Source organism: Mesocricetus auratus, unplaced genomic scaffold, assembly GCF_017639785.1.
Source record: "Mesocricetus auratus isolate SY011 unplaced genomic scaffold, BCM_Maur_2.0 Super-Scaffold_100022, whole genome shotgun sequence".
Lineage (NCBI taxonomy): Eukaryota > Metazoa > Chordata > Mammalia > Rodentia > Cricetidae > Mesocricetus > Mesocricetus auratus.
Window position 1 is genome coordinate 21234005 of NW_024429203.1, and position 20744 is coordinate 21254748.

General features: G+C 46.9%; 1 protein-coding gene across 2 annotated transcripts in view; it reads right to left on the reverse strand.

The window, feature by feature from the left end:
• Grik4 (glutamate ionotropic receptor kainate type subunit 4) overlaps positions 1–20744 on the reverse strand; it is a 417441-nt gene that overhangs the window by 59748 nt on the left and 336949 nt on the right. For both annotated transcript variants that reach the window (XM_005069407.4, XM_040729877.1), the window contains exons 12-13: positions 16469–16576; positions 9493–9696 (exon numbers count right to left, since the gene is read on the reverse strand). In XM_005069407.4, coding sequence (XP_005069464.1) covers positions 9493–9696; positions 16469–16576 — 312 coding nt within the window. The remainder of the gene's footprint in view (positions 1–9492; positions 9697–16468; positions 16577–20744) is intronic.

The window sequence follows — 20744 nt, forward strand, 5'->3', positions numbered from 1 at the left end:
AAAAGTACCTACAGGTACTAGGTGTTCAATAAACAATAGCTATGATTTTCATTACCTCTGTTCTGAAGCCTTGCCTGGCTCCTTTCAGCTTAATGACTTGCTTTCTTCTCTGCTCCCATAAATTTGGTATACGATCCCACTTTGCATATATCACATGCTATGGCTTCATATTATATACTCGGCCTAATTCCCCATGGAATTGGAATAATAATATGAATATTAAAAAGTGGACTTTCCCAGCAGACTTTTGGGATTGACGCTTCACAAGCTTCAGGCACTTGCAAAGGAAGAAAATCTACTACAGATAGATAAAACTCCACACCTGAAGGCATGATGGGTGAGTCTAGAGCATCGGCTGGGTTGGGGACTGTATTCCTTCCTTGGACAACATGTAACTGGCATCACTGTACTTCAAAGTTCTATGTCTATAGACTGTGAACTCTGTGAAATTCAGTTTGAAGCCACAACCAAGATTGAGTCAACATATCTAGGGGCAGGAAGCATTGACTGACCAAGGATGGAAGTACGTAAGAGACCCTAGGAAGGACCGAGCTTCAGGAATCACATTCGACTCTTGGGAAGAAAGCGTTCAAGGACCGTGGTTAGTTACCTCCAAGACAGGCTGAGGGAGCAACCGGAACTGGTTGGTGAATGAGGAAATCCTTTGGGGACCAAGGCAGAGTATAAGACCCTGTTTGCTGAACAGAGCTCTTTCAAAAACATGTGTGACATCAGGCTCAACCTAGTATACATGGGATTCTGTATTCAGATGACATACTCACCCCTGTCATGTGGATAGAAGACTGGGACCAGAGTATCCTTAGAAGAGATCAGGACACTACTGTCTCAGCTCCCTTTCTTACTCCTGCCCCAAGATCAATCCCCCCTGCCCATCTTCTCTGTTTAGCAGCAAGCTATCCCTTAGAAGGCCTTAGGGGCCTTAATTAACACATTCTCATTTCTCCTACAAACTCCTCTCTCCCCTTAAGAGCTGGCACTCAGTGGGGAAGACAGAAATAATCCTGGTGAAGTGACTCTTCTGAAACATTTCCCAGGCTGCCTCCAGGCCCCCCTGGGGTTCAGAGAAGTTCCCAGTCTGAAACAGCTGTGATAGCTCCAAATCTAAGGAAAGTGCAAGCCCCTTCAGATATCTCCTATCAACACCTTCAGTGGGAAATGAGCACCATGGAGATCTAAGGACCCACAGGCCAGACCATGAGGCCTTCCCTCAAACCTACAGTAGCCTTTTCTGGGCCTCAATCTCCACAGTCCTGAGAGAGGGCCAGGTCCTGCCCATTTTCTGGGAGATGAAGATTCAAGCTGTGTGTATTCTCAGGTGGCATAACAGTACCATCCTCAGTTCAGTCCAGGTCGGGCTTTTCTAGCTACTACTCACACCTGTATGTATTTTGTTTACTTGTTGGATATTTCTCCTACCTATAAGCTTCCAGAGATTGGACGACCCCCCCACCTGTTCTCCAAGACCCCACCACAGTGACAGATGCATGCTATGTGTCTGACTGACCCCCTGAATGCTTTCTTGTCTGACTCTTGGCCTAATAGTCTGGTTTCTATAAACCTGCCAGTGAAAGTTCTCCCTAGAACACTGAAGAAGGACTTGTCCCATGATTCCTGGCACCTTGACTTGCCAACTTAGTGGTGCTTTGACTGTGTTTCATGTTCTGTGTGAGGAGATCAACATGCACAGGGTAGCCATGCCTTCCCTAAAGGAGCTGCCATACCATGGTCTCCAGTTAGACAGCTTCTGTCCCTATTCTATTCTGCTATGGTATACTTGGGTCCTTCTCTATATCACTTACCCCATAGGGCCTTGTATTAAAGCAGGGGTTGGTCTGTCCTTCCAAAAGCTAGGAAATTCCCAGAGAGAAGGCATCTGGTTTTAAGACCTGGCATTTCCAGGCATTAGTCATATGGGGATCTATTTCCTCTGTCTGTAATGGGGTGGGGATGGTTATGACAGAACTACCCAGGCTACCTGATTTCTCATCGCTGTGACAAAATCCCTGTCAGAAGCCACTTAAGGAAAGAAGGTTTATTTCAGCTAGTGGTTTCAGAGAGTAGAGTCTGTCGTGGTTTGGAAGGCTTGGTGGCAGGAACACAAGGCTGTTGCTTCTCACATCTGATTAGTCAGGAATCAGAGAATAACACCACAGGCAAAGTCAGGCTATCGTCTTCAAAGGTTGCCCCTAATGATATACTTCCTCCAGTCCCACATCCTATACCCTCCCAGGGCAGCACTACCAGCTGGGGATCAAGAGTTCAAACACACCAGCCTTGGGGAGGGCATTTTAAATTCACACCACAATTCCCTACTTTCTAGATACATGGTGAGTGCCAATCAAATGCCACTCTCAAACAGATCCTGAGAGCTGCCTGGTTGATGGTCCTGGACCAGCATATTTCTTCCTCTCCATCCTAGCATGAAGATGCAGAGGATAGGAAATCTCCACTCAAGTCATTCTATGTCACAGCCACCAGTTCTCATGTCCCCATAGTGCAATGGGAAGAACCAGTTCCCATGTTCCCATGGTGCAATGGGGAAGAATCAGTTCTCATAGTCCCATGGTGCAATGGGGAAGAACCAGTTCTCATATCCCATGGTGCAATGGGAAGAACATGAGACTGGGGAATGAAGAGGGTGTGGCTCTGACCTCTGGCCACATGATGAGTGTCCAGATGTGGGTTAATTATGGAACTCCCCAAGTTGGTAATAATCCCTGCCTCCTAGCCACATATGGATAAATGGAACAGGGACCCTAGAGCTCTTACCTGACATTTGGCCTTGTCAAGAGATGCCAGCCCCTCCCTCCTCTTCCTCCTTTCTTTCTTTGTTGTTCATGGGCTAGGAAGAGAAGTGACCAAATGTCTGGGGCAGAGGTGACCCTGTTCTATTCTGTGACTGTCAAGGGTAGCCAGAGGAAGGAAAAGTTCTGAAAGTTCATGAATGAACTTTCACCAAAACCAGGGGCTCTGGATGGCCTGCCATGGTCTTCTGCAGAATGTAGCCCTCACTCGTGGTGGGGGGAAAGTTAAGAGAGCCCCATGCACCCTGGCAACTACACAGTCATTCAGAAGAAAGGGAGAGGTAACGCAGTCATGGACAGCATATATTGGCTTTTAATCAAGTATACCTGAAAGGACTCTAGAGAATTCAAATGAGACAGTGCCATTCAGGGAGACCAGGGTCAGGGAGGGAAATAGAAGGTATCTGTGCTCCAAGATGTAGCTCATGTCCCAGCCCTTTAGTTCCCTGGACAACCGTCTATGGATAATGAATCAAGCAAAAGTAAAATGGACTGCATCTCTTCCCAGGGCTTCCTGGTTTTCAAGTGGGGCTACACTTGGTACACACAATAGGTTTTCTAGGTCAGCCTGCTCATTCCTTTTCCCTTGAGGGGCAGGAAAGCCTTAACTCATGTCCACAAATTGATGTGAAGTAGAAGCTTCCCCCTGCTTACTAGGTTTTAGATCTAAAGGTTGAAATCCCTCTACTCTCTCCATGACTCTCGGGCATCCTCAGCTTTGCTTAGTTCAGGTACATGTCATCTTCCTGAATCACAGGGTATCTGTCTAATGAAAGGATGCGTACATGGTATCCATCCTCTCCCCTGCTGAGTAACCTCTGGACCAAAGCCAAGTTGTCATTCCTCTCTGAGTACAATAAACTGAATGCCTGGACTGGGTGGTTTTGTGTGTCAACTTGACACAAGGTAGAATCATCAGAAGAAATACCTCCATGAGATCCAGCAGTAAGGCAGTGAGCTGCTGGTCCTGGGAATCAAGCCAATAAGTAGCTTGCCTCCATGGTCTCTGTATCAGCCTCTGCCTCCAGGATCCTGCCCTGTTTGAGTTCCTGCCCTGACTTCCTTCAGTGATGAACAGCAATGCTAAAGAGTTAGCCAAATAAACCCTTTCCTCCCCAACTTGCCTTTTGGTCAGGGTGTTTTGTCACAGCAATAGAAATCCTAACTTAAACAATAGTCATTCTTCAGTCAGTAGCTTCCACAAGCTGTCTGAACATAGTTTTATACCTGAACACAAAAAGCCTATCAAAACTGACTCCTGAATATAACATATTCCTCTGTGTCTCTTCTTATGCCTGATCATCGTTATTAAGAGCCAAGAGAGTAGTACTCAATGAATCTCAGCATCCATTATACCTAGAATGTTCTTTCTACCAAGATGATCCTCCTTGATTCCTCCGCTATCCACCTCTTAGCTAAGAGGAGTAAATTTTAAGACATCCATCAGATGCCTGAAAGAGTGCAAAATCCCAAACCCTACAATGTTTTATCATCTCTACTAAGCATCCATCACATACTATGACTGTAACTTTTGGAGCTTGAGGTACAAGAACTAAACTAACCCTCATCATTTTTCTCCTTCACAGTCATCCAGACATGGTTGATTCTTACCTAGATCTTAGCAACCACAAAATGCAATAGTTTTTCCTTATTAAGTGGAGAGTTTTGCTCACTCGCCTATGGAGAGTATTATATGCAAAGGCTTATATTTGGCACATCTGAATTGCCATTATCACGACTGTTGTGCTTTGGGGACATTATTAAGTAAAATAAGGAGATAAAGGCAACAGGAATGCTAGTATTAGCATGCTTGATAGACAGTTTTATAACCTAGATGACTGTTAGTGACAAGGGGTGTGTAACATATACAGTGTGGAGACACTAAGCAAAAAGATGATTCCTCTCCTAGTCAACTAGGACACACAGGTGAGATTTTTATCATGCTGTCCATAATGACACACAAGTTAAAATTTGTGAAGAATTTATTTCTGGAATTTTGTATTTTGTATTTTCAGACCTATGGCTCACAATGGGTATCTGAAACCACAGCAAGTGAAACCAGATGAGCACAGACTCTTCTACTCTGCTCAGTTGTCGTTGGCTTTGTGTGCTCTTTCCTAACGCACCACCACACCTTGCTCGTACTTTGCCAGACCTATCACCACTACCCAGGTGAGTTTGCTTAAGTTCCTCAGCTATTTTGTGACAGTTTCTTCATCTTGACATTCAGTTATTGTGGGGATGTGTTTAACACAGGCAAGTAAAAAAAAAAAAAAACGGGCATAGCAGCATCATGTGTGTCTATAGCCACAGCGCACCCTGCAGGGCAGGGAGGTAGAGACAGGAGAGCGCTGAAAGCTCACAGACAAACAAGCTTTGGGCATGCAGCAGTGAACAAGAGAGAATCTGTCTCAAACAGAGTGTTAGGGAAAGAAAGGCTGACACTTGAAGTTTGTTGTCTTACATCCCGTGTCCATACTCACAGGGTTGCTGGAACACACACACACACACACACACACACACACACACACACACACACACACACCACCACCACCACCACCACCATCACCACCACCACCATACACCCAAAAAGATAAAGTTCAAGTTAGTGAACTGAGGGTGTCATTTAGTGGTACAGTGTGTGCCTGACGAGCATGAATTTCATTCCCCAACTCCATCGGAAACATGGCATGTGTTAGCCATCATTATCTTTGTGACACTGTCTTACAGCTATTATCAATATATCATATGTCACACCATACAGTAATTCTTAGTTTTCTCGTCCACCTCTTTGAATAGATTCCAAACCCTTTACAGGTAATTCTTCATATTTAAGCAGTTCTTGACAGAAAGTAGGCATTTTGATGAATGAGTGAAGTGTGGAGTTATAATTCAAGGCCACCTCTACCTGATTCAAGTCAATGTTGAAAGCAAACCTTCATGGAGAGAGCTAAACAAAATGTCCCCCTACCATGTCATGGCTGCCATGGGGGGAGGGGGCAGAGAGCGAGTGTCACACTCATCTGGGGGCCCTGGATCAATTTTTTTCTGTTAAAGAATGCTGAGTACAATTCTATGACCTATTTGCAGTTAAAATAGTCTCTGGCTTCAAGGTGGAAAGTGATCTCAGGGGACTATTTGAATTTTCTTTCAGTTCAGCAAAATGTCTCTGGCCAATCTTCCCAGTGGATTGAGGCCACGGACAGCCACCTCTCTGGGTCTCTGGCAAAGTCCCTTCTCAGGAGGGGAGATGGAATGAGGCATTTCAGCTTCATTTACACTTAATTCGTCAAAATGTCATTGGTAAGAGCTATTTGATGTCCCAGGCTTATGAGCCTTGAATCTAAGCCTTGCAAAGCTCTTTTCTCTTTGAACCTAAATGTGCCATTCTGCCAACATGGGGCCGCATGCCAACGGGGTACTTTGTTCTGAACCATGAAGCTAGATGGGGGCACTCCCTCTGATGAATGTGCCTACCTTTCCCCATGCAGGCCCGAAGGATGGCTGACTAGGGCAAAACAAATCCAAACTCAAAGTTCTCCAAATAGCCACCCTCATCTCCTATGCTCAGACTCAGTCCTGGCTGGGTGCTGGCCCTCTGGCTCTGCTTCTGTGAATTCCTGTATCTTCATTTACAATGTACTCCTAACTCTAGTGGTATCTACCTGAAATCCATGCTGGAATAGTTGGCACACACATATAGGAAATGTGTTTAAATGTTCTCCTACAACATGCACCATGTGCCCTGGCAACACCTTAAGCTTGGAAGTGACAACAGGCCAAGGCCAGAGATAACCCTGCCTCTCCATCTCACTCATCTGTGCAGGTAGCTGCTATATTTTTCTCTACATAAACCCTGAGATCCTGGAGTGAGTTCCACGGCCGCTGTGTGGTCCTTTGATGCCACACCATTTCCCCTGTTGCTGGACTTCCAGCTGCATTGACTTAGTTTTTTGTCGAGGGCTATGTGGAAGACAGCTCTGTCCATAAACACCCAACACCTCATCCCTTCAGCCTGGTGTGCCAAAATGGCCCTAGAACACTTTCCTGGGCCAAACCAGCTTCTGCTTATCCTTGAGTTTGTTTAGTGCAGAGGAATCCCTGTTACCATTCCTGACATCCCTCCTGAAAGGTGACTCTACAGTAGCTACCTTACAGCCACTAACAAAAGCCTCTCCCTTTGGAGAGCTCAACAGGGGGATACCAGTGACTTGGTGGTTGGGGCCACTACTTATAGAAATTATGCAGGCAGTGTCCATGCTTATGTTGTTTCCTGTTCCTCCAGTGTCTAGAAGAGAGGACAGTATTACATAAACGGTCACTGAGTTAATGGACTGGTTACATAATACGATGTCCCCAAGTTTTGGTGAGATGGACCCAGCAGTGTTTTTGTTGGAAGAGAAACTGGGGGGGAAATAAGATCCCTGCCTGATTGCCCAAGTTACTCAGTATGTAGATGCATGTCCTTAGGTCTCAGGATGTTCTCTCTCTCTGCCAGGCCATGTCACAGCTCATTAGGGGGCTAATAAGGAGATGGCTGTAAAGTGACTCCTCCATCCCTGAAGTCTTCCTGCCAGACACAAAGCAGCCTGTAGAGGCTAAAGAGCTGGACTCAAGGTGACCAAGGACATTGAGAGGCAAAAAAAAAAAAAGCTTGACATTACAAACTGCTGTTGTGGGCCAACTTCAAAGTTGAGCCTTCATGGGGGAAGTCCCAATATGAGTGTTCCAGGTACTGGAACTGTAGAGCAAAGCATCAAATGCCTATCTGCAACCAGACAAGGTGGATCATACCTATAAGATGCTGGTGTCTTAGTTACTTCATGATCCAGGTGACTTACAAAAGGAAGTGTTTAATAGGGGCTCGTGGTTGCAAAGGGTTAGATCCATGACTATAGTGGTTGGGGGGTGTGGCAGCAGGCAAGCAGGCTTGGCACTGGGGCAGTCACTGGGATCTCATGTCTGATCCACAAACATGAGACAGAGAGAGAGAGAGAGAGAGAGAGAGAGAGAGAGAGAGAGAGAGAGAGAGAGAGAGAGAGTCAACTGGGAATGATGTGGGCTTTTGAAATCTGTGAGCAAGACCTTACTTTCGAACAGGCTCACTCTGAACCTCAGGACCTCTGGGTGGCTCACAATTCCTTGCTTGAGGTCTGTCCTACTGGGACACTGAAGACACTGTCTATGCTTCCTGGCCTGACTCTCAGCAATCTCCTTCATTAGCCTATAAATACCTCTTCTGCAGCTCTCAATTACACAGAACTCTTTACAGTTATCGACAGGAACGGCTGCTTCAAAATCTAGGTAGTATTTATAGTCTCAAAGACAGGGATTAAAAAAATGTTATAGCCTAAGTTTGGCACAAAGAAAGGATTAAAGGCTTATTATAGTCATACAGTCATACAGGAATTATCTTGGAGATAGTTGTTCTGAGAAATGAGTCGTTAGGTGATTTTTGTCATGGTGTAAACATCATCATAGAGTACACAAAGATAACTATGATGTCACTAGTCAATATAATCTTATGAGACCACTACCATATGTACTGTACAAAGTAAGACAGCTATAATATCACCAGGCAATATAACCTTATTGGCCATCATCACAGATGGAAACACCTCTGGGTAGCACATGAGTACCATTCAATGAAGAAAGGGATCTGGGCTTGAATCCCAGGACTAACTAACACAGTGTAACTTTTAACAAAGCCATTAAGCTCACATAGCTTCAGACTGCTCATATGTGAAGTGAGGACAGCACATAGCAGAGAGAAATATTCCCAGGAGACCAGAGATGCTGCATGGAGAGCCCCTGGACCATAAGTGCATGCTGGGAGGCCACAGGAGGAAAGCACAGAGAGGAGACAGGGGTTCAAGCTCACAGAAGGACCAAGACCTGTGCAGCCTGCATTTAGTCCTCTTTGCCTGTCCTGGCCATTAAAATTCAACTGTAGAAACATGGACAGTAAATTAGCGTCAATTTCATTAATTTTTACAGTTGTTGATAGTGTATACAAGGAAAACAAGTCTGCCCCCCAGAAGAATTTTCCATGCCCTTGCTTTAACCTGACAGAAGACTGGCATTCTATGATGCTCACCTGAATTCTAAACAAGTCACACATGTGTACCTTGACTCTTGGCCTGTAGATGGACATTTATGATGGGGAAATAACATAGGAAATAACAAATTAACCATCACTGTGACCCACACCTCTGACATGCCAGCCTTAGCTCTGGTATTACCACATTTCCTGTACATCTCCAGCACATCAAAATCAGCTGGTGTAGGTACTCTCTGATCTCCTAGGGCCTGTTCAAGCTTTGCAAAAGAGTGTCAGTGAGCAGCCAATCCATCAGAGAAAACAAAAACAAACAAACAAGCAAACAAAAAAACCCCACAGGGATTATCTAAAAATGGAACCCAAAGTCCAAATCCAACTTGCTCCAGTGCTGGGTGAGGAGAACCCTGGAGTAGGAGTCATAGCAGTCATTGTCATGAAAGCATAACACCAGTGCCTGGCTAAATGCCAGCTCACTAGCATTTCCTAGAGTTGATAGACAAATCTAAGAATGATGGACCGAGTAAGTGAGGTGGGGAAAAACATACCATGCCTCCATCACGCCCCCCCACATACACATACACAAGTACAGACCACTGAACTCCTTACCCGAGCAATCAGCTCCCCAACCATGCCTGTCCAGGTGCCGTTGGCTTCAGGCACGCCGTACACACCGTCCCCGACAAGGCGGATCTTGTAGTTGAACCGTAGGATCTCAGCCAGCTCCTTGAGCATGTCCACACAGAAGCCCTCATAGCGGTCATTGCCTTCCATCTCCTGGTGGTTCCCCTTCAGCATTAAGTACGGGTTTTCCTGCAGCAAAACTGGGCAGCTGTCATTCTCATCTTAGCCCTGGTGTTATAGTCACGTGGGATGGGTAGGACTGGGCACAGGAGGTCAGGGACTTGATGAGAAAGGGGGAGGCATATAGCGTGGGTAACATGCTGCCTTGGAGGTGGTGATTAGCTCTCCTCTCCTCCCCACTCCCCAAAGTGTTCCTGCAAGGACATTTTCTTATCAGGAACCGTACATGAGTCCCACTGCACAGAAGGCCAAGGTGAAACTTTACACCACTGGAAGTCATCATCTGACCTCCCATTGCCCCCTCTCATTTAGACTTTTCTCCACAGACCTATTGCTAAGGAATACAAAAATACTTCTAAGACAGCAGGCTAAGTAAGAATATAGACACGGTGAATGGGTTTTAAAAAATGATGCCCACATAGGAGTACTACTTAGCCATAAGGCAGAATAAAATTGTGTCATTTGTTAAAAAAAATTAGAACTTGATGCTATCATGTTAAGAAGTAACTCCAATTCAGAAAGAAATGGGTCACGTGTTTTGTTGTTGTTGTTTTGTCAGAACTGGAAAGTGATAAATAAAAAGAATGATCTAAAATTTGACCAGGGCATCGAGGAAAAGGTAACACAGGGAAGATGGAAGGGAGGGGACTTGTTCAAGCATGAATGTAAAAGAGTATAACACATCAGTTATACAACAATATACATTAATAATTATAACAAAACATTCCCGAGTATCTTAAAAATAGCAAAGTCATACTAAAGTAAATATTGTTTCAAAAGAAAAACCAGGTGTATTGCACACGCCTCCAGCAGCACTCAGGAGGCAGAGGCAGGCAGATCTCTATGAGGCAGTGGTCCGCCTGGTCTGCATAGTGACATCCCCTTTGGAAGTTTGAAAAGACCATGCACACAAACAAACAACTGTACCCCAAGGCATAGAGCACTGGGAAACAGGCAGGCCACTCTGGTAGATGTCTAGGGAAAGTGCCATAGAGAAGGAAGATCTGCACTGGGCTCTTGGCAGAGAGATGTGGAAACACTGGGATATAAAAAGGTGGGGATTGCGCCAGTATGGGCTGGGGAAGGGCATACTCAGACACCTTTCCATGTGAGAAAGACCCATTGGGGGTCTCCAGTGTAATTGCACATGGGTGGTGTGAAAAGGTTAAAAAGATGAGGCTAACTGTGGGTCCGGATGCTTACATGAGGGTATTTTATGGCAGATAAGATATAATGGAGGAGCATCTTGGGTTTTGAAGACACAAAACTGAGTAAAGAATACTAAGTGCTGACAAGGGCAGGGACAGGTTCTTTGTCGATATGTGACGGGAGCCTGAGCACGTGTGAGTCAGGCTAGACTGTAGAGAGATGGAAGAATGTCAAGTTGTAGGTAGGTCAGTTGCAATACCTGGATGTGTGTCAGGTGCAGAAAACAGGGATCCTAAGATCCTTGGTATCTGGATAGATGACTGATGGTGATTTCACATTAGCCATGATGGCTGGGCAGGAAAGATGATGTCACACTGGATCTGGATGATTGGGCAGAGAAGAGGACCTAGGGCATACTGGGTTCGATATGGTGGCAGTCTATGGGGTGGGGAAACACGTGGAGATTAAACATGCTGGTGAGGGCAAGGCCTCACCATATGGGGCACTTTGGGGGAAGAATTGATGAAGGACTGGCTAAGAGTGATGGAGGACCACACCCTCAAGGGAACCTAATCTTAGACTGGAAAGAGTAGCCATGTTGCATAGCAACACCAGCAACCGAAGGCTGAAAATGAGGAATGCAGGGGTCTGAAAGTCCAGGGGAAGGAGCCCGAAGAAGGAGAATATGGCCATTCCCACCCAGAGGTGGAGCAGGGCTGTGAGATGCTGCTGGGCCATGGTCACAAGAGTTTTCCAAGCAGGCATGGAAGGTTTGTGGAGCTACAAGAATTGGGGCATAAATGCTTAGAGGAGCGTACGGACCCGCTGGAGAAGCAGTGAGGTGGATGCCCCAGGGTAGCCTCACAAAGGGCCTCTCTACCTCAGAATCACACCCCTCCTCCAAGCTCCACAAAGAACAGTTGGGAAGGTCCCCAACAGTGCCACCTGTAATTCCCTGTTGGATGACAGTAGTATTAGGCCTCCTTTTAAAATGGGAATGGACAGAGCGCATGTGATGACAGATAGGCCAGGAGGAGTCCCTGCAATTGGAGGAGGCAGGTGGAGAGGCAATGGGAGGTTGGAGAAGGCCAAGTGTGGGGGTGGGGAGAGGAGATCCCCTGTGGGCCCAGATTCCAGGAAGCAATGGGTGGAGACAAAGTTGGGAAGAGGTCTGGGACACGGTGCAAGCACAGATACAGAGAAGAGGAAACCTGGTGCCAGCTGGTGCCAGCCAGTGCCAAAGGCGGGGGTGGGGCGGGCAGGTAGGAGTAAAGGCTCAGCATGTGTGCTACATGTGGGTCTGCAGAACTGCATGGGGCCAGGTGTGACAGGGAGCAGAGCGTGCCAGATGCACACAGGGATTCTGGGTGTCTGCTCTTCCATGCCCGCCCCTCCCCGCCGCCCCTGGGGGCAGAAACAGCTGAGCATCACAGCAGAAGGATGTGCTTTGAGGCTGAGATACTGTGTCAAGCCAGAGGGAGCTTCTACACAGAAGGGTGGAGGTCGAGGCAGACAGAGACCCTAGGATGGGGAGAGCAGTTTTGAGAAGCATGAAGAGGGGCTGTCACAGCAGGAGCAGCTGTATGTCTGTCAGGGTGTGAGCTCTGGGTTGAAGGTGGTGTGCGGCTCGTCTGGTGATCAAGTCCTCTGTCAGGGCAATGAGACAACTTAGTCTCCTTGCCCTCCACATAGGCTGCTTTCAGCTCAGGGTCCTCTCCATGCCTCACTCATCTCTACTCCATCTTCTGCCTAACGCATCGTAACCTTGGAGTCGCATTGCTTCCGACACCAATGCACTTCTTAGAAGCATCCTGATGCTCAGGCCAAGGCGCCTGTAAAAAGCACCCAATGCTTCCTCCTCACACTCGATGGATGATGAGGCTCCGGGGCTGTGCAGCTCTCAGGAAGGGACAATGAGGCTGTCCCTTCCCCTCATTGTCACCCCCACAATATCTGCTGATTAAAAGAGTGAAAAGGGCCTCCAGTCTTGTGGATAGCACATGGCTGAGAGTTTGTTTCTACTCTAGCACCAGAGTATGTTCTAATTCTCCTAAGAGATGTCACAAATTCTCCTTTCCTTATGCTTTATTCTCAAGTTCCTTTGAAATCCACTGTCATGCTCCAAGTAAATGTTCACAAGGCTCATCTTGGCGGGAAGAGAGGTGTTGGACAGCCAAAGTATCAACAGGCCTGCTGCTCATCGGCCCTTTGAAAAATGAGGGAGGCTGGACACTGGCTTGTCGTCAGCAGGAGTGCTGGGAGGACCTGGGGTGACCCATACAGCTATGTGATTAACTCAGGATCCAGCACAGAAAATGTGTTCTGAAGATGGCAGCCATGGCTAATCCCAAGTGTCTCTGGCAGGAGTCAGACAAGGTGGGTATGTCCCAAATTTAAGGGATAAATTGCTCAGGATTACCATTTGCAGGGAGAACTTATGAATGGTCACATAGGGCTAGAATTAGCACCTTTGTTCCTAGTAGGAGTTTCTGGTTTGGATGGGCCACCTCAGCCCCATTTGCCCAGGAAACAAACCAATGTTGACTTTGATTTCCTTTGAACTAGCCTCACTCAGGAGTATTCTGCCAGCATCCAGCTTCTCAAAAACTCCAGTGTTGATATGGACACACATACATAGATGCACATACAGGCATACACATACACAGGCACATACACATATACATACAGGCATGTGCACACATACACAGATATACAAATACACAGGCACATACATATATAGACACACACAAATACACAGGAACACATTCACATATACACACGCACACACACACACACATACATATACACAGACACACATATATAAGCACAGACATACATAGACACACACATATACACAGGCATACACATGCACAGGCACAGACATACACACAAATGCACAGGCAAACACATATACATAAGCAAACACACACACACACACACACACACACACACACACACACAGTCTAGTAGGTTCTGTCTCCTGTCCCCACTTTTCTTAGCTTTTAACTAATTTCTCAAAATTCTTTCCTTGAATCCTGTTCAAAGGTATTCTCACATTCAGAGTCTAATTATCAAGTTCCTACATGTGTCAGGCAGCCCAGTATTTGAGACACTCCCATTCATGAAGGTGATGTGGGAGGGTCAAATAGCCTTGAGAAAATGTGTCAGGTCAGAAGGATGTGGAAAGGGCCAGGAGCAGAAAAGGGTGGAGTCAACCAAGAGGAACTGCAGAGAAACGCTGACCTTTGAGCTGGGGAAAGGCATCTCAGGAGCACACCACCATGAGGTATGGGGCAGTGAAGAATCCTGGGCCCCCAGACTGCATGGAGGTGTACTTGGTTACTCCCATTTGTGAAGGGGTTAGGGACCAAACTAAGAAACGAAGGGGTGTCAGGAAGGAAATGACAGGACAATTTTGAGTGTAGTAGGGAAACAAACATAGCAAGTGGGAAAGGGGCCTGGGAGGACTCCATGGATGACTAAGGACAGAGAGGCACAAGAGGGATCTGAACTCTGGACTAGGGCACGGCATGGGAGACTGATGGGAGAGAAAGACTAGAGAGTAGACAAGACAGCTGGAGGGAGGGCCCCACAGTCATGCCCTGCTCTGAATCTCTCCACTAAAGCAGCAAAGTCAGGTTGTCCCAGTTCTCGTCTGGATAGGGGACACCGCCTTCCTCTGGTCTTCCTGGCATTCTAAGTGGCTTGGGTGAGCAGAGCAAGAGCTGGGAGCAGAAGAGCCCAAAACCTGGGAGCCTGGATCTGCAGTTAGCTCCCTTTACTCCAGCTATTTCCGGACAGCGGTGGGTAGTCCCACCCCTGTGTTTTGCCTCCACTCAGACTCCGCCTCCTTAAGGAGGCCACACCTGGCCATCTGGGAACCGACCCTGCCCATTGCTCCCAGACTACCTTCTAAGAAGTGCATGATTTGAGTAGAGGTTAAGCAGCCCTAAACCAATGCCACACCTGAGCTACTTCAGAATCTGAAGCATTTTGAGTGCTGACAGAATCCTACCAGGTGCCCCAGGGTCTAGAATTTCTCATTAGAGGTGTTCAACTAGCAATGTCTATGCAAATATTCCCAAACCTGAGAATCATCTGAAATGGAAATATTTTGGGTTGGAAGCATTTTGAATAATGGAGACTCAATCTTTGCTGACGTTTTATTACTGCCTCATATTCCAGGGATGTGTGTGTGTGTGTGTGTGTGTGTATGTTTTGTCCATTGATGTCTCTTGAGTAGTGAACATATAGAAGTATATAGAAGTGCCCAATAAATATTTCTTGGATGAACAAATAGAAACATTCAGTGGCCAATCTCCAAATGAAGAGAAGGAGGGGCCTAGCGTACAAGATCCTAAGCACTGTGGATGCTTGATTCTGGATTCCGCTCTCCCTTTCCCAACCAATGCCCATTTTTAGGAAAGCCCATGTTTTTTAGCATTTTCCAAGCATTAACAAAGTTGCCCTTCATTCTCTTTTCCCATTCTCGGTAGCTACTTCCTGTCTTTCAGAGTCCATCACAACTGTTGCTTTTTCAGACTTGTTGCTCCCCTCCCCCATCCCCCTTTCTCCACACCTCAGGGCTCTCTTGGCTTTTAGCTCACCCTGTTTATAATAGATCAGTAATCCCAGCTCAGGCTTCCTGAGCCTTGGGAGTTCCTGAAGGTCATAATGGAGGGCTGTAGGCTCTTCTAATCAAGGAAGCCCAAGAGAGATAAGCACATTTGCAGACCTTGTACATCTAGCTAGTGGAGGCTAGACTACACGGTTAGCCTATACATCGCCTCTGCTCTGGGCTGAAGGGACAATCAGTGTGACTATGCTAGTTCCCTCTCCCTGGTGAGATGCCGTGTTGGGGGGGAAATACCCTTTTGATTAGTTAAAATCAGAATGGGGAGGAACAAAGTAATCATTGCTTAACATTTAGATGGCTTAATTGATAGATCTTTTGAAGCATGAGGTCTTCAGGGCTAGGGGTGATGGTAACACCTTGGCCGTGGGTAGTTGACTTGGCCTGTCTGCTCAGTGATAACTTCTTCTGTACTCCTCTTTGGTTTTCATGAGTGAGCAGAGTGCTAGACATACGTTAGGGGGCAGGGTTGGGAGGTAGACTGGTAATTACTGAATAAAAATGAATCAAGTAGAAAGGCAGATGGTCTCTTGACTTAGGGGTTCCTTGTCACCATCTGGATATGAAGGAAAAGGCTGTAGCAACCCACAGACATTGAGGTATCTACTGGAGATTGTGACAGGGCAATGACTTGATTTTGTATCCAGCAGGTACCAAGCAAAGCTGGGAAAGGATGGGGCTCATTTCAGGAAACTGGATCCAGCTAGCCCAACCTGCATCAGAAGATCCCATTTCTAGGGTTTCTAAACAGCTTTCCTAGCTACCCAGATCCCCAGAGAGGCATGCACACGCTGTGAATGCTCTCCCTCTGCCCCAGCTGCTCAGCAGCTCATCAGATATCATTTCCATACGAGACAGCAACTGGAGTGCAATTACACTGTCATAAATTGGCCTCTGTGCTGTGATTAGCATTCCCATCTTCTGTTCCCCAGGAAGCCCAAGAGCAAAGAGGAGGCACCCTCAGGAGCTGCAGCTGGAGGCCCGAGAAACCCCGCTTACCAGGATGGTGGTGACGACCAGGGTGGTGTTGAAAAGACTGTCGGAGATGTTGGAGGCATAGAGGCGGCTGTCCATGCTGAGACCCTCTGCCACATGCCACTGGCCGATCTGAGGAGATCAAGGGGAGAGGATGGGAAGACTTGGGAAAGGGACAGATTGGGCTGCAGGTTTCTGGACTTGAGAGCAGCACAGGGCAGTGCTCTGGAGTGGGTAAACCCCTGGAGGGAAGGATGGGGAGCGGTATGGAGGCTAGACCAGAACTGGGGCACACGATACAGGCTTGAGGGTCTTGAGGGGAGGGGGAATGACAGACTGAGGAAAGAAAGAACCAAAGACTTGGAAGCGATGAGAAGGGAGAAAAGAGGGCTGTAGCATGGTGTCATCAGAAGGGGGAGGGGAAACAGGGAACTGTGTGTCATTTTCCATCGGGGCAGAGACACAAGGCTGTTTTGCTTTGGCCTGCCTTTGGTAAGCCCAGTTATCTAGATGAGAATAAGAATGGCAGCATGAACAGTTGTACACTTAAGAATTGGTGAGGAGAGCGTGGTGGCTCATGTCTGCACTTGCAAGGTCTTCAAGGCAGGAGGATTGCTGTAAGTGTGAAGTTAACCTGGGCTACCTGGTGAGTTCAAGGATAACCTGGGCTGTAGTGAGACCCTATGTAAACAAACAAACAAAAATGTAATTGGGAGGAGGGATACAAGAAGGAACTAGTGTACACTAGGCCTTTAATGAATGCTTGCTGAGGCTCTGCATGTAGCTCAGTGGTGGAGTTCTCAGCTGGCATGAATGATCCCTGGTTTCAATCCTTGGCACTGGAAATCCCAAATGAAATCACACTACTAAGAGAGCAGAAATCTAAATGCTTATTGGATAACTAAACACATGGCTGAGTGAATAAGTCAGAAGAGGGGCGAGTCAAACACTAGTCTTCTTAATCCACTACTTCACTGTGGGGTTTTGTCAGCACCCTTTGGCTTTTCCAGCTAGGAATGGAAACTGGAATGTTCCTCTCCCTTTCAGAACTGACAGATCTTGTAGTGCTAGTTTGACACCCCAGACCCTCCTCCTCTAAGCAGGAACAGAAAGCTCACTGAGCCACCTCAGTGATGTTTCTGAGGCCCCTAAGCTGCTTCCTCTTGTGCCCAGTGGGAATAATAACAGAAACTTCTGGTGGTCTTGGTGAAAATGGATTTAACCTGGCACTCCACAGTGTTGTTTTTCCTTCCATTTCTCTGCTGTGTTTTTAAATTGTCATTTTTTATTTTAATCTTATTGTGATTAAAAAGAATTTACAGAGAGGACTGGAGAGATGACTCTTTTGCTAAAGCATCTTCTGTACAGGCATGAGGCTGAGTCCGGATTCCCAGCATCCATGTTAAAACATAAAAAGCCAGGCACAGTGGTGTGCACCTTTAATCACAGCCCTAGGGAGGCTGAAGTGGGAGGATCTCAGAGGTTTGCTGACCAGTCAGTCAAGACAAACTGCAAAGTTCCAGGATCAGTGAAAGTCCCTGTATCAAAAAATAAAGTGAAGAGAGATAGAAGAAGACACCCTGAATGAAAATCTGGCCTCCATGTGTGCACACCACATACATTATATACATATGTGCACAAATAAGATATACACTCCTAATCTACTTTGGCTGGCTTCAAACTTGTGGTAATACTCCTGCCTTGACTTTGCAAGTCCTGACATGAGCCATCAAGCTCTCTTAGCCAATTTTTGAGTATAAAATATATTACTGTGGACTATTCCACCATCCTGACAAACTTGATGGGGTCCAGTGGAACATTGTTTATAATAAACCTTATATTACATAATATCTATAAATAATATGTACATATACAATACACATATATTTGATCCGGATATAATTCTGCTGGCTAGACCCCAGACAAGTCACTTCTGTTGGTGAGTAACTGGGTTGGCACCAATGAAAGATAACTGACGGATGCCTGCACACACAGGGATGCGCACAGCCACCTCTCCTAGGCACCAGCAGCAGCTCCCCTGGAAAGCTCCCATGATCCCTGCAGTTGCCCTGTCTCTCTGTCTCCCACAGCTAGGCTTTCAGGTGCTCCAACAACAGGGAAGACTTAGCTCCCCCTTGACCCTCATCCTTACCCCCAGGGAACAAAAGGGCTCAGAGTCACAATGCAGACATGTCAGCAACTTGCCTTTATGCTTCGGAGAAAGTGGAGCATACAGAGGGCAGGTCAATTAGGACCACCTCAGACCAGCAGCTGGAAGCTCTGCTGTGCCTCCAGGACCATGCATGAACCTATGGGTCATGACAGGTGAGCCGTACTGGTGGCAAAGAGTAGATCAGCAAGAGCTCCTCTCTCCACCTCTGGACGGATGCCAACAGAAAGGAGAAACAGCTTTCTCCACCTCTGCAATGGCACAACAGGTCCATGTACACTATGCTTTGTTTTATATACAATAAGAGAGCCTACCCAGCTTGACTGAGAATCCACAGCCCATCAGCGGAGAGGCCTGAAACCTCAGTCCCGTGCTTCTGAACCCTAAATGCATCTTCCCACAGACGCCTGCAGAACTCTGCTTTCTGAACATTTTGGGTGCATATTTACCTCCTGGTGCATCTCCCTGCCACAACCTTTTGTATTCTCAGACCTCAGCACCTTGCTCCTGGCCACGGAAGCAGAGAAAGGCACTATCTTCCATCAGCACTTTGCTCCTTCTGGCCAAGCACGGGCAGAAGACTGATGAGCTTCCCTGTGGCTTCTGGAACTCTTATTGCCTCTCAAAGGGACCTGCAGGTGACATCATTGCCTGGCATTCCCCCTCCCTCTTCTTTCTACAGGGACGAGGATGAGAGGATGAAACTTTTGCTGTGAGATTTCCAAACAGAGGGGGGTGGGAAGTAATTACAGGACACCTGTTGTGTGATATATATACTATCCTGTCACTTTGAATTCTCCCATCATACTTTGGAGGCATCATAGTGTTTCTATTTATTAACGAAGAAACATGCTCAGACAGGTTTAATGGCTTGTCTCCTAGGGTCACAACTGGTAGCTGTGACACAGGTTCGAATCTAGAGCTGGAAGCTAAATCTTTGATCTTTCTCAGCTTTGGTGATGTCTTTTAGAGTGAGGACATGATCGTGTTTTTTGTTTGTTTGTTTTTAATCTGAGAAAACCAGACCAACTAGGAAGTAGCCTCAAAAGCCCTCAGCAACCCAGTATGAACTTTAGGAACACAATTTTCTTCTCTCTGATCCTGATACTCCATAAATCCAGTAGGAATCTCTCTCATGCCAGGGGCTGTTTTCCTGCCTTCAAAATGCCCACTGTGAGGGGAGGAACTCTATCTGGACAGGAGGAACATAAAACGAAGCAGGCTGGATGCTAGCATTTGGATGTTTGAAACAAGACTGAACTTCCCAGCATCCTATTGTCCCTCTGGTCTTCACACCAGCAAGGCCACCTGCTCAAAACAGCCCAGCTCCTCAGCCTCACTCAGGCAACAAACTAGGCTCCTACAGTAGCCATGGGCAGAAGAGATTTTTCCATAGCCAGATCTGACAACCTCAGCAATTCTCCATCCAGGTCTTCACCTCTGGAGACCTGGCGAATAGACTAATTAGCCCCTGAGCTCCAGTCAAGAAATGACTCTCCCATCCACTCTCATATTAGCCCCAAGAAATTAATAGACCCATCAGCTCCAACAAAGTGGCTTGGCAGCTATTAGCCCGAGCAATCTAATTGCAGAAAGACAGTGGGAAGGGTAGAGATAGTAGAGCCAGGTGCCCTGGGATACAGGCTAATTGTCCCACCTACTGGGTACCATCCATGCCACACATGTGCAGCAGCGGGCAGGGGATGGCACTCATCACAATATTTGAGTCTTCAGCTGCAGCCAGTTCCCCTCGCTCTGCCTCACCGACACCTGCCCCCACACACACAGACTTCAGTTCACTTCGGATCACTCCTCCGCCTCCCGTTTGTCCCTCTTGCTTGGCTTTTCCACCATTTTAAAGGCCCCCGGGGGCTGCAGTGAAGGGTGAGAGAGAAGGCATGCATCTGGACAGGGCTGCAGGCAGAAGACCTCCTTCACCTGGGCTGATGAGGTCCAGCCTGTGCACAAACGAGCATGCAGAACTGACGCTGGATTTCCACCTCTTCTGGCCCTTGAGCATAGCACTATCTACACCATCCAGGCCATGGCTCCCGTGTTGGGAGACTCTCTTTTGACCTAGTTTCTCTGCCTATGAACGGTATGGCCTGGATGTAAGGTACTTATTCCTTG